At 42.7% G+C, this 13,893-nt stretch overlaps 1 protein-coding gene across 11 annotated transcripts in view; it reads left to right on the forward strand.

Moving 5' to 3' along the window:
• Window positions 1-13,893, forward strand: part of NCOA2 (nuclear receptor coactivator 2) — a 295,183-nt gene that overhangs the window by 240,880 nt on the left and 40,410 nt on the right. For all 11 annotated transcript variants that reach the window (XM_055431638.2, XM_055431642.2, XM_055431639.2 and 8 more), the window contains 6 exons: window positions 85-262; window positions 2,600-2,788; window positions 5,104-5,205; window positions 5,488-5,631; window positions 9,105-9,252; window positions 11,271-12,540. In XM_055431638.2, the coding sequence (XP_055287613.1) occupies window positions 85-262; window positions 2,600-2,788; window positions 5,104-5,205; window positions 5,488-5,631; window positions 9,105-9,252; window positions 11,271-12,540 (2,031 nt within the window). The remainder of the gene's footprint in view (window positions 1-84; window positions 263-2,599; window positions 2,789-5,103; window positions 5,206-5,487; window positions 5,632-9,104; window positions 9,253-11,270; window positions 12,541-13,893) is intronic.

Consider the following 13,893-nt stretch of genomic DNA (forward strand, 5'->3'; position numbering starts at 1 on the left):
CTTAAAAGGACTGTTCCCCTATTAACAGTTGAACGTGACCTTCCGCTGCAGTCTTTCTAACACAGTTTGTGCCTCTTCCCGTAGGCCCTTGATGGGTTCTTCTTTGTAGTGAACCTGGAAGGCAACGTTGTGTTTGTTTCAGAGAATGTGACACAGTACCTAAGGTACAACCAGGAAGAGCTGATGAACAAAAGTGTCTATAGCGTTCTGCACGTTGGGGACCACACTGAATTCGTCAAAAACCTGCTGCCAAAGTCCATAGGTAAATGAATGTCCTTCGGCTCTCTCTTCACCATCCCACACCACCCCCGCCCCCACACACACACAGTCTTGGCCAGCGGGAGGTGAAACAGAACTCTTTTATGTCAGTCAGGGATAACAGTAACTGGGTAGTGTTTTAAGAGAAGCTTGTGTTAAATGTTTTAAGCTTAGAAGTCATGGAGAAAAGCCATCTGTAGATATTGGTCTATGAATGATCGTTTTGACCCTATATTTAAAGTAAGTGAAAGGACTTCAGATGGAAAGCAAGCATATGGCAACTATTTTCATGGGGTTTGTTTGGTGGTTTTTTTTCAAGACAGTGCCCAATTGCCTCCCACCCTATCCAGTGCCAGCCGACTCTGTTTTGTCCCTTTTCTCCATGACCACTTAAGAAGTAAGTAGAAGGTCAGGAGGAGCTTGAGATTGAGTTTATTTTGAGTCCCGGCTTGTGAAGAGTATGATGTGGGTGTATACGACGTTCTAAAAATAAAATGTGAAGGAACAAGTGGCGTGTCGCGGTTCGGATGCTCTCAGCCTGAGAGCCCGAAATGGACTCTTTGGCTTCACAGACTCTTCAGTGGCTCTTCAGGTGACATGGCTGTGCATCGCCTCCTTCTTCACCCACTGCTGCCCCTTCCTGCCCTCCTCATCTTGACCTGGAGATGCTGTCCAAAAGTGTCCGTGATTATAACGGGCCATATTTTAAAGTGGGTGATTCACTGCATGGGCCCCCCCTCAGTGGCTGCTGGGGAGCATAACTGTTCTCACTCACTAAGTGCTCTTTTTTAATATTCTCACTTAAGCTGATGATGCTAAGAACATATTCATGGCTAAAAAGAAGTGCATATTTTAGTAGAGAATAAAGTCAAGTCCTGAGTTAGCAAATATTTTTGTACTGTTTATACTAGCTGGTCTCATTGTCACCACAGAAAATAGGAAAAGGTCCTTTCACATTCCATTATGGCTAGCTTTTCTTTTAATAGGATAACCCTTGGTTTAAAGTGACTGCAACAGTAATACAAAGTGTGAGATCCTTTTATTATATTCTCTAGTAAATGAACAAGAAAATGGGATTTCTTATTTCAAATAACTAGTATTTTCAAATCTCTTCAGTAATTTTATGACTTCCTCAAAGGCCCTGTACTTGTTAATTCACTATTATTATTCCCTTGTTGAAAGAGCTCTCTGCCTTACTTTATATTGTATTTTTTATACTTTGAAATTACTTACTAACCTGAGTTAATAAGAGGTCTTTTTTTCTTTGATTACTCTGTGTAGTCTTCTTTATGTGAATAAGCTTTTAAGAATACCGATGGTAAACTTTTCAGATGTCTATATAAAGCTCGCTGTGGTTCCTTCAGTAGAACAGTTTCTTGCAGTTAACTTAATATTGCCTTTTTCTCTCCAGGCTTTGTTTCCTTCTGTCCGCCTCTGCAGCCCAGTGTCTGTGGGGTTAGCATTGTGGGACCTAACTGGTCTTTCAAATGTTTTCTAGCTAGCAACTTTTGAGAGTGCTTTGCTTATCTTATGACTGGCCCTTTTTTATTTCCCTTTTTGATTTCTCTAATGCATCTCAAAAATTAAAAAAAAGATGTCTTTCTTCTCTTACATCATCTTTTTCTTGAGTTAATATATGTTTAATACATTGGTATTAAATTCCTAAGTATTGATAAGAAAATAGAAGACATAGTATAGTAGTATTTCACTGAAAAGGAATAAATGACATTAGCAGTGTAGTCTCAAGATTATTTCAGTCTTAATGAAGAAATATACATGAAGAAAAAAAATAAAGCCCAATTACAGATTATACACTTAAAATTTTGGTGAAGTTTTAGGGAAGAGAGGTCAATAAGAAGCAGCAGTGTGGGATGCCTAGAGTTGCTGGTTATATAACTAGAGGACCTCAAGCCTTGGAGCAGGAGTACTTGTGGGTAGGAGACATGGAGAAGTCCTGACCTTTTAGATGAGGTAGCAGGTGCAGAGATGTCCATATGGGACCGGGTATGGACAGTGATGGGGACAGATCCTGTGCTCAGCAACATGAAAGATCCAGCCGGATGGGTAAGAGGGGGCTGGTTAGAAATCAGGGCCTGAACTTGAAGGGAAAGAGTCCGGGTGAAGAGTAACCAGTTTGAAAGACATTTGAGATTCCCACGAAGTTTCCCAAGAATTCACCCAGTCATTCTTCCCCTATAGATTTTGAAGTTACTTAGAAAAGAGTAAACACTATATAAAAGTAAAATCACTGCATGTTTCCTACACCGTTTTGATAACTTGGCAGAAGCCAGTCTGACACAAGTTTCTTTACCCTTTTGGGTTGCTTTTGCTTTTTGCTCAGTGAATGGGGGAGCTTGGTCCGGTGAACCTCCCAGGCGGAACAGCCATACTTTCAACTGTCGGATGCTGGTAAAACCTTTACCTGAATCAGAAGAGGAAGGTCATGATAACCAGGAAGCACATCAGAAATATGAAACTATGCAGTGCTTTGCTGTCTCTCAACCAAAGTCCATCAAAGAAGAAGGAGAAGGTAGGGGCCACTTCTCTAAGATATGTTAGCATCATGTATTCCTGTGCTACTTCTTTCACACTTAATCATCTGAAACTTGAAGCCACACAAAGGAAAATTTAGAGGCAGTTCTTTGTTCTTTCTACCTACTTAACAATTCTTGTCATCAATTTAATTATCAAAGTCTTTAAAACAGCACTATCCAATAGAATTTTCTGTGACGATGGCAGTGTAATGTATCTTCAACGTCCAGCACAGCCACCGCTAGCCACAGGTAGTTGTTGAGAATCTGAAATGTCAGTAATGCAACTGGGGACCAAACTGCCTATTTTGTTAAGTCTTCATGTAAATACCCACCATGTGGCTAGTAGCTACCCTGCCAGAGCAATTCCACTAGTATTGAACCTCTCAGGGATCCTAGGCATCTCTGAACATCTGCAGCAAGGTCCAAGCCACACCTTGGAAAACACCCACAGTACAAAGAACATCTTTTGTATACTTCCAAGGGATTAATGAATTTTGTGTGGCTTGTCTATGGGTGCTGCATCCAGAATAAGAGAGGATGGAGATGGGAGCGGGAGTAGGAGAAGAGCTCCAAACCGTAAGCTCTTAGGCGCTTCCCTTTAAAGAGATACTGATGTAGTGTCCACCCCTATGCCTTCTGAGGAGATTGCTCTACACCTCTGAGACTGGCACTCTCTATGATATGGGACAATGCCGAATATGGCCTCCTGTGTGTGTAGCAGAAGGGAAAGAGCCGAGGCCCATCAGTCAGTGGAAACATTGCGGGCTTTATAATCAGACAGGCCAGCTCCTACATCAGCTGCGTATCAGTGCTGACTGTGGGCAAGCTTCTCAACCTCTCTGAACACCCACATATTCTCTTAATCAGTGAAATCAACAATTCCAATATCACAGTGTAATAAGGATTAAATGAGCATGCCTGGACCATGATTGGCATAGATATTTAATCCTCCTTTCAAAAAATATGTAAGTAATTTTTAATTTAAATTTTATTGGAAAGGAAGTAATTGAGCTGTCACAGATGATACATAGTTTTCAAAATTAAATTTTTATGTAGAGATGGAATGTCAAGCTGTTTTATTCTCCTGTATGCAACAGAGTAAGTGCTGCTAATTCATCTGTAATGGTCTAAAGCCATACTCTATAGCTGAGTTAATTTATGATTTTGTGCTGTATATGTCAACATGTTTGTCCATTTAAAATCTGATTCTGAATGTTCACGTACTATAGCATAAGAGTAGGGTTTCTGAGCCATGGTGCGCTCATGTTCAAATCCTCGCTTCTCCAAAATTTTATGTGATGTTGGGTAAGTTACTGAAACTTCATGCTTTGGCTTCTCCTCTGTTAAGTGGAGATAATGCTAGTGCCTGCCTCATAAAGTTGTTAAGAGGATTAAATGAATCAGTAGCCTATAAAGCAGCTAGAAAGATGTCTATCTCATAGTAAGTGCTCAAAAATTTAGCTTTTATTATGTTGAAGATGAGGATTACATTTATTTTTGTGATACTATTATTGGATATGTTTAAAGACATTCTTTCCCAAATTTAAAATCATAAATCAGTGAGATAAGATATGAAGAGACTTTCCTTTAATCAACCTTTTATCCAGCACTTTTGAAACTGAAAGGGCTTGCAGTATGCTTTGCATGTTCTAAGATAAAACACATCCTCCCTAATCTCCAGAAATGAACACAGACACATGAAACAGTTGGTGTAGGGTAAGGAATAAATGCTTAGTATCAGTTGTGTGAGATCCTTGCCATGGCCAAGAAACTAAACTTGAGACACCCTGCATTTTCTAGGATTTGTCCTCTGAATCTGAGTCTAGACTCTGTTTATATACTTTGTTTTAAATTGCATATTGCCATTGTAGGAGCATCAACATAGTCAGGAGAAGGTATATCTAGTTTCCCTATATCTTAATGAACCTAAAACTGAGAGAAAACCCTTGACAGTTTCAGTTGTCATCATTTGTAGGCTTTATTAATAATTCAGCTGGTTGTTGCTATCAGTCAGTTAATAAGAAAGGGTTCCATTCGTTTCCACCGCTGGGGAGATGGTTTCAGATGGTCAACTGTAGTATGGCAGATGTGCTTTCATCACGTGTCCTGTGGCTTCAGCAGTTTATCCTCAGCTCCCCATATCTCAACCTCCCCCAGCTGCTTCCCACTCCAGGTGAGGACCCGAGGTACATAGTGTCTCGTTGCTCTCTCCCTTACTAACCTACAAGGTTGTGCTGTCATAAGTACATTTGATTTTGTTTGAAACACTACAAAAGGCTCCTATGATAACCATCAATGTATGTGATTGAAGATTTGCAGTCCTGCTTGATTTGTGTGGCTAGAAGAGTTCCCATGAAGGAGAGACCAGCTCTTCCCTCATCAGAAAGTTTCACTACTCGCCAAGATCTCCAAGGTAAATGTTCTCAGCAGAGAAGGGCAAAGAAATCATTCTAGAATACCTACGTGTTTGTCAACGCAAGGAATGGGTCTAGAAGCTGATGAAGAAGCTGAGCATAGCAGCTGCTGCTGGGGCAGAAGCTGGAGGTGGGGTTGGGGGGACACTTCGCACCTTCTACCCTCCTTGTCTCCACACACTTACACTACCTATTCCTAAAGAAATCAGTTTTTTAAGATTTAATTATTTCTCTAAAGAACAGATCAGCGTGTAGGTCACATGCTCACTGTTGCTTACTAGGCAAGATCACGTCGCTGGACACTAGCAGCATGCGGGCAGCCATGAAGCCAGGCTGGGAGGACCTGGTGCGGAGGTGCATCCAGAAGTTCCACGCACAGCACGAGGGCGAGTCTGTGTCTTATGCAAAGAGGCATCATCACGAAGGTAATGGTCTCTTAGTGATGCTCTTCTTGAAGTGCATCTTGCTGACTTAGCCCTTCTGATGAGCTCTCTCTGCAACAGTGACTCCTGAGCCCGCCCTGGGGGCTTCGATCTGGTGACTTGCCCAGGACTGTCGCCATCTGAAGAGAAATTGAATAGGAGGAACTGTAGGGCTAAGAGCATGATAAGGGAAGTCAAATTGAAGATGGTAACCTCTCACAAAGGCAGATGAAAGGGAACAAGATCATTTTCTTCAATGCTGCGGCTTCTAGGCATGTAAGACAGTGCTCTCAGGTCCCCTCTAATAGCAAAAAAGAAAAAACCACCTGAATCATAAGGATACTGTGAAAATAAGAATGAAAGGAAATTTGCAAGAACAGGTGAATTCCTGGTAGAGGTGACAGTGGGATCCTGAGGCCCACAACCAACACCTTCCAAATGAAGTCTAGAAAAAGACATCGCTTCTAGAAAGAGATGAAGTGACTTGTCTGGGGTCATACAGTTGGTTAATAGGACACCTGGAGCTAAGCCCACAATGTCAGAGTCGTCTTTCAGTAATAATAGCAGCCCTCTCTTGAGCACCTGGCCTCTGCCTGGCATTGGCCCCATTTCTGTGGGCCGCACGACCCCCACGGTCCACCCAGGGACATGGGTGTTTGCCTCCCATACTGTCAGTGGGGAACTGATGCAGGTGACACGGACCCAGGAACCGTCGATTATAAAGAGTGAGCCCTGGAGGGACCTGAGGGTCGTCCTGGCCGTCGCTCCGCCTCACTGCTCCCTCTGTTGTTCTGCAGCATCACTTTTTCTCAGGTGCATTCTGGTCTTTTGCTAAATTGGCAAGAACAAAGGGAAAATAAATCCTTTCTTTAGCACTTATTAAGGACTACATCGTGGAGGGAAATACTTTTCACTTCCAGTCTTCTGACCCTTCTCTCATGGGCCCCACATGTCCTGGTGGGGGCACTGGTTTACCAGCATGGATTCCATTGGAGCCACGCTGCCTTTGAGGTACACGGCCCTTGCTTTGTAACTGGGTTTGGCAAACTGTCTCCATATTTGCAGAAAAATTTATAACTCAGTATTGAAAATGCAGTTTTAGTTTGTCATCTTCCATTTAAGGTGCATCCATGACTCTGTTGTTGCTGTTCAGTTGCTAAGTCATGTTCAACTCTTTGAGACCCCACGAACAACAGTACACTAGCCTTCCCTGTCCTACACTATCTCCTGGAGTTTGCTCAAACTCTTGTCCATTGAGTCAGTGATGCCATCCAGCCATCTCTTCCTCTGTCGCCCCCTTCTCCTCCTGCCCTCAATCTTTCCCAGCATCAGGGTCTTTTCTAATGACTCAGCTGTATGCATCAGGTGGCCAAAAAGTTTTGGAGCTTCAGCTTCAGCATCAGTCCTTCCAGTGAATATTCAGGACTGATTTCCTTTAGGATTGACTGGTTGGATCTCCTTGCAGTCCAAGGGACTCTCAAGAGTCTTATCCAGCACCACAGTTTGAAACTCTGGTATTTATCAATAGTGTTTATATGTTAAAAAGTTTATGCATTTAAGATTGCTTACGAAAAAATACAAGTCATGGTAAATAACCCTTATTTATTTTTCATTCTGTTTATCCTTTTTATCTTCTTCATCCACATTTCTTAGAAATAAGTGCTAAATCCAACCATTTGTGTCTTCCAGCATTTTTCTTTAAGTGGGAAAGAAAAAGAGGAAGTAAAGATGCCACATTTGACAGAAATAAATAACTTACCTGCCATTTCACTAGATCTGGTTTAAAATAAAAAGAGCATTAACAAAGAATAAGAAATCCCCCAGCAACCGTGTTCAGTGTCCTTGGACTCTGAGTAACAATGCCCTGTGTTTAATCCTGTGGCTTCCTGATTCCTTACACAAGGGTTTACACATATGTACTAGGCACAGCACTAGGTTTAAACAGAGGGGACCCACTGAAAGGAAACTCTACCATGTATAAAATACATTTCATCCAAGTGTATGAAATAAGTTGGATTGCAGGTAATCATTAATATTGAATAAAAATCTACCAGAAGACTTTGTTTACATGGAGGAGCTTCCTGAATGCGTTCAGGAGCTTGCTGACACAAATCTACTTAGTGGAAGTTCTTGATGTAGACAAACAGTAATGGAAAATCTCAAAGGATCACTGCCAAGGTCGGATAAAATTCTGAAATTATAAGCCACTGGAAATATGAGTCCTATTATAAAAATGGTATTCCTGCTGCCGTTGGCTGGCATACAGAGTATGGAAAGCCACATGCACATATGTACAGTAATTTGTTTCCAGCACTGCCACTTCAGAGGAATCATGCAACAGTTGGTGGCAGAAAGTGATACTTAAATACTGTGTCCCTACCTGGAACTGCAGAGAAGGTTTACCAGGGAAATTGCTCAAAGTGAAATTTTACCAAAAAATCTGAATCCTCATTGTATGTCAGTGTGTGTGTGTCTGTGTCTTTCGGTAATTTTGTGGAATGATGAATGTACTTGGTCACTTTGAGACTGACTGTTTCACCCACAAAATTTGTGCTGAGGATTATGTGGTAAAAAATGGCAGTCATCTTAAAATAGTTTAGGAGGTAAGGTAACTAAACCATGTGGCCGAATCAAATGTTCTTCTTTTTAATACACAGTGTTTGACAGCTTTAAAATGCTGTTGTTTTAAAGATAAATCTGAAATTTCGAGAGAAATTATTTTAGCCTAGTGTTATATTTTCTGCTGTAGTCCTGAAAATGGAAATAACTGATGTCATTATCCAGATGTTAAACCAATTCCGTGTCACTCAGAGTTGTGCTTTTATTATTTCCGTTTTCTATTTAGCCTTCTTTTTTCTCTGAAAATATCCCTCTGGTTGTTTATGTTTTACTTCCTGTTGTCCTGACCACCGAAATAATATGTCTTACACACTGAGAAACAAAATTGGGGAATGGTAATATGATATAATGGATTAAATAGTTTGTAACTTCAAGATGAATATTCAGAGGATATAGTCAATGTCATGTTTTACATAATATTTACTATTGTATTAGTTTAAAGAGAAATTAAAGGCACGTTGTACCCTTTAGAGGTAATCCTGTTTATAACACCATATTATTTCCTAACGTTTCAGACAAATCATTGCAAAACTTGTTTTGAGCTAATAAATTGTTTATACTCCATCTTACCATGATACTGAAGATTTTTAAAAGAACATAGTTGGATCAAAACTTCAACTGGGGAGAAGAAAACCCCATATACTGAAATTATTGGCATCTTGAAAGAAAAATAAATATGCTTTTAAAAATGGATAATGGATAATGTTCTGTCATAAAGTATTACTTACACCTCTCTTCAACCTGCTGGGAGGAAAATATTAAACTTAACCAAGTTGATTACTGTTATTATGTCTGGTCCCGCCCCCACCCCCAGTTTTGTCTCTAACCATGCATTCTGCTTCCTTGCTCGCCTGCAGTGCTGAGACAGGGATTGGCATTCAGTCAGATCTACCGTTTCTCCTTGTCTGATGGCACCCTCGTGGCCGCCCAAACAAAGAGCAAGCTCATCCGATCTCAGACGACTAACGAGCCTCAGCTTGTGATATCTTTGCATGTGCTGCACAGGTAAGCCCGTTCTGACACACCATCTCCCCCGCCCAGCTCAGGAGGCCAAGTTCCGAAAGCAGGTTTTATCCCAGAGCTTGTCAGCTTGGGTAGACGCTTCTGTTGACCAACCCCAGTCATGTAGATATAAATTGATTTGTTATTGGGACTTCCCTGGTGGTCCAGTGGTTTAAGACTTCCAGTGCAAGGGGTAGGGTTGGTTCAGACCCTGTTTAGGAAACTAAGATCCCACATGCCTCATGGCTGAAAAAGCAAAACAGAAACAGAAGTAATGTAGCAAATCCAATAAAGACTTTTAAAATGGTCCACATCAAAGAAAAAAGAAAGAGAAAAATAAACTGTTGGCTAAAAGACAACTTCTGATACTGAAATTCAGATTAAGACTACACTTTGAACTTTAGCCTTAAGACTAATACTTTTTATTTTATTTATTTATTTATTTAATTTTCTTGGCTGAGCCATGCAGCTTGTGGGATCTTAGTTCCCTGACCAGGGATCGAACCTAGGCCCTCACCAGTAAAAACTTGGGAGTCCTAACCACTGGACCACCAGGGAATTCCCAATACTAGTGAATTTTAAATCCTAACTAGAAGGACACAAACTCACATTAACTTTGAAATGACTGCCTGTCACATCAGAGGAGGAAAACAGATCACTTCCCAGCAGTGATCTGGAATACAGAATGACTTATTCTCCCATGTGTTTAGATTTGAAACTTTCAAATATTCATATACTTAGAAAGGAGTATTTTAGATTGTTATTCTCAGCTTTAAATTAACCTTTTGCATTAGACTTTAAATTGAAAGGTAGTAAACATTTCCCCAAAAAATAAAAGTGAGGAAAATTGAATGTTGATTTTTAAAGTAAATATCATAAACCATCTTGTTTTAGAGCACAAATTTAGGGAAATGATTGCATTTCAAGTTATGTAAATATTTATGTGTGTGCTGTGTAAAACTTTATGAGGTACTATCAGCAGATATATAAAGTTGCTCTAGAGTTCACTTTTATTACACTTCTCAATTATGTACTTCGTTATTTAGAAATTAAAATCAAGCGGCCCTGTTTGCCAACACTTAATAAATCCGACCTCGAACTGAAACAATCTGAAAGTGATTACAGATGGGCCAGATTGCTCCCCCCTAACTTAAAGCTGATGTTTGACAGTTTGTGAAACCTGTTTTGTTTGGATTTGTGAACGCATTTGGTAACTCACAAGTGACTGCCAAACTGTAAATTAAAGCTCACAGGGCTTGGAAAATCATCCAGCTTAGAAAGCTGCCCTGAGTGCAGGAGTCGAGTGGGGTGGCCTGCGAGTTAGGGACTAAGACCCCAGAGTAAGGATGATCTGCAGCTCCTCGCATGTGGTCTGAGAGGCGCTCACTTGGCCTTCTAGGGGAACCCAGGCAGGGGACCTGTTAGACAGGTAACCGAATTCCCAGCACTTTGGGTAACTTTGTTGGCTCGAAAACTTGGAGAGTTTCGAATAGTTGGGGCGGGGTTTTTTTTCCCTTAAGGTTTACTCTTCATCTTGAGCCAAGTAGCCCACATCAAGCTCCAGGCTCACAGATGGGTCTCTTGTTAGAAATTGTAATCTCTGGCAAATAATTGAAGACAGCTATGCTTGCTTGGGTCATTTCTTTCAGACAGTACAAGCTCTCAGTTATTCATGACAACATACCAGTTAATGAGCAAGGTATAGTATGTGATTGGAACCCTGCTAACATCTTGTCTAGCAACTACGATGTCAATATGGTAATAGTCAAATTTAAACACAAACTCCCTCTGTAAAACCACAGACGTCTTAATGAATGGACTGGAAAACATCCCTCTTGGTCCTAAATGCTGCATGTTCAATCTTGCCCATAATTGTAGGTGGTTTCATCAAAGTATTATCTTTCTTTTCCTTCCATGTTGTCCATTCTTTTAAAGAAATGAAGCAATCTCATCTTTGAAAATTAATAACAACTTGCTCAGTATCTTCCCTTTTATCTTATATGTCTTTCTTCATCTTACAGAGAGCAGAATGTATGTGTAATGAATCCGGATCTGACTGGACAAGCGATGGGGAAGCCACTGAATCCAATTAGCTCTAGCAGCCCTGCCCACCCGGCCATGTGCAGCGGGAACCCTGGTCAGGATATGACCCTCAGTAGCAATATAAACTTCCCCATGAACGGCCCAAAAGAACAGATGGGCATGCCCATGGGCAGGTTCGGTGGTTCTGGGGGAATGAACCACGTGTCAAGCATGCAAGCAACCACTCCTCAGGGTAGTAACTATGCACTCAAAATGAACAGCCCCTCACAAAGCAGCCCGGGCCTGAATCCAGGACAGCCCAGCTCCATGCTCTCACCAAGGCATCGCATGAGCCCCGGGGTGGCCGGAAGCCCTCGAATCCCTCCCAGCCAGTTCTCCCCCGCAGGAAGCTTGCATTCCCCCGTGGGAGTTTGCAGCAGCACAGGAAATAGCCATAGCTACACCAACAGTTCCCTCAACGCGCTGCAGGCCCTCAGCGAGGGGCACGGGGTCTCGCTGGGGTCATCGTTGGCCTCCCCAGACCTCAAAATGGGCAATCTGCAAAACTCCCCAGTGAATATGAATCCCCCCCAGCTCAGCAAGATGGGGAGCTTAGACTCCAAAGACTGTTTTGGACTTTACGGGGAGCCCCCAGAAGGGCCAACCGGGCCGACAGAGAGCAGCTGCCACCCCGGGGAGCCGAAGGATCCCAGCGAGGCCGGCCTGCCTCCTGCTGGGAGCAATGAGAGACCTGATGGGCAGAGCCGACTCCTCGACAGCAAGGGGCAGACCAAACTCCTGCAGCTGCTGACCACCAAATCTGACCAGATAGAGCCCTCACCGCTGCCCAGCTCTCTGTCAGACACCAACAAGGACTCCACAGGCAGCTTGCCCGGCCCTGGGTCAACACATGGGACTTCGCTCAAGGAGAAGCATAAGATTTTGCACAGACTCCTGCAGGACAGCAGCTCGCCTGTGGACTTGGCAAAGCTGACAGCGGAAGCCACGGGCAAGGAGCTGAGCCAGGAGGCCAGCAGCACAGCTCCTGGGTCTGAAGCGACCATCAAGCAGGAGCCAGTGAGCCCCAAGAAGAAAGAGAATGCACTACTTCGCTATCTGCTTGATAAAGACGATACTAAAGATATAGGTTTACCAGAAATCACCCCCAAACTTGAGCGACTGGACAGTAAGACGGACCCTGCCAGCAACACGAAATTAATAGCTATGAAAACTGAGAAGGAGGAGATGAGCTTCGAACCCAGTGACCAGGTAAGGTTTCTCGGGTGTTCTCCCAAGGGTGCTAATTCATAGCCATCAAGGATTTCTCCACAAGGGGCATGCTGAGGCCTCAGGGGACTGGATGAAAATAAGCCTTCTCCTTGGTGGTTCTTGCATTGAGACAGAGGTAATTCTCACTGATGCCGCGGGTTCCAAACACTCTTACCTAACAAAGAATGGAGTCGTTGTTGTTCAGTCGCTAAGTCAGGTCCAATGCTTTGAGACCCCACAGACTGCAGCACGCCAGGCTTCCCTGTCCTTCACTATCTCCCAGAGTTTGTTCAAACTCATGTCCATTGAGTCATGATGCCATCCAACCATCTCATCCTCTGTCATCCCCTTCTCCTCCTGCCCTCAATCTTTCCCAGCATCAGAGTCTTTCCATTGAGTCAACTCTTTGAATCAGGTGGCCAAAGTCTTGGAGCTTTAACTTCAGCATCAGTCCTTCCAGTGAATATTTGGGGTTGATTTCCCTTAGGATTGACTGGTTTGATCTCCTTGCAGTCCAAGGGACTCTCAAGAGTCTTCTCCAGCACCATAATTCAAAAGCATCAATTTTTAGGTGGTTGCTCTTTATGGTCCACCTCTCACATCCATACGTGACTACTGGAAAACCCATAGCTTTGACTCTATGGACCTTTGCTGGCAGAGAATAGAGCAGATGCTGACTTTTATTTTGTGAAGGGCCAAATGGTAATATTTCTGGCCACACACTCTGTAACACAGCTATTCAGCTCTGCCACTGGAGGGCTACAAAAGCAATCCTAGATGCTAGGGGAACAAGTGAGCGTGCTGTGTTTCAGTCGAACTTTATCGACAGGCACTGATGCTTGACTTTTACACAATTTTCATGTGTCACAAGATTCTCTTCATTTGAAATTGTTTTCAATTATTAATAACTATCAATCCCTTCTTAGTTCATGGGCCATACAGAAACAGGTAGCGTTTCACACACAGGGCAGCTGGGCTTTACCAACCCCTGGTGTCAGAAGACACCTCACTTGGAAACGATCACTTCCTCAAAACTGGGTTTGGTCAGGGTCGCCGCCGCTAAGTCACTTCAGTCGTGTCCGACTCTGTGTGACCCCATAGACGGAAGCCCACCAGGCTCCCCTGTCCCTGGGATTCTCCTGGCAAGAACACTGGAGTGGGTTGCCATTTCCTTCTCCAATGTGTGAAAGTGAAAAGTGAAAGTGAAGTCACTCAGTCGTGTCCGACCCTTACTTAAGTAAATGGTTTCTTACTTACCTTTCTCTCTTTTTAAGATCAGAGTCTGGCTGGTATTTAAACTTAATGAAAGTTATTCTACCTCTCTTTATTCTCGGCCAGGACTTATGCTTGATG

This window comes from Moschus berezovskii, chromosome 16 (genome assembly GCF_049115385.1).
Source record: "Moschus berezovskii isolate FMDL1 chromosome 16, NW_MosBer_1.0, whole genome shotgun sequence".
Taxonomy (NCBI): domain Eukaryota; kingdom Metazoa; phylum Chordata; class Mammalia; order Artiodactyla; family Moschidae; genus Moschus; species Moschus berezovskii.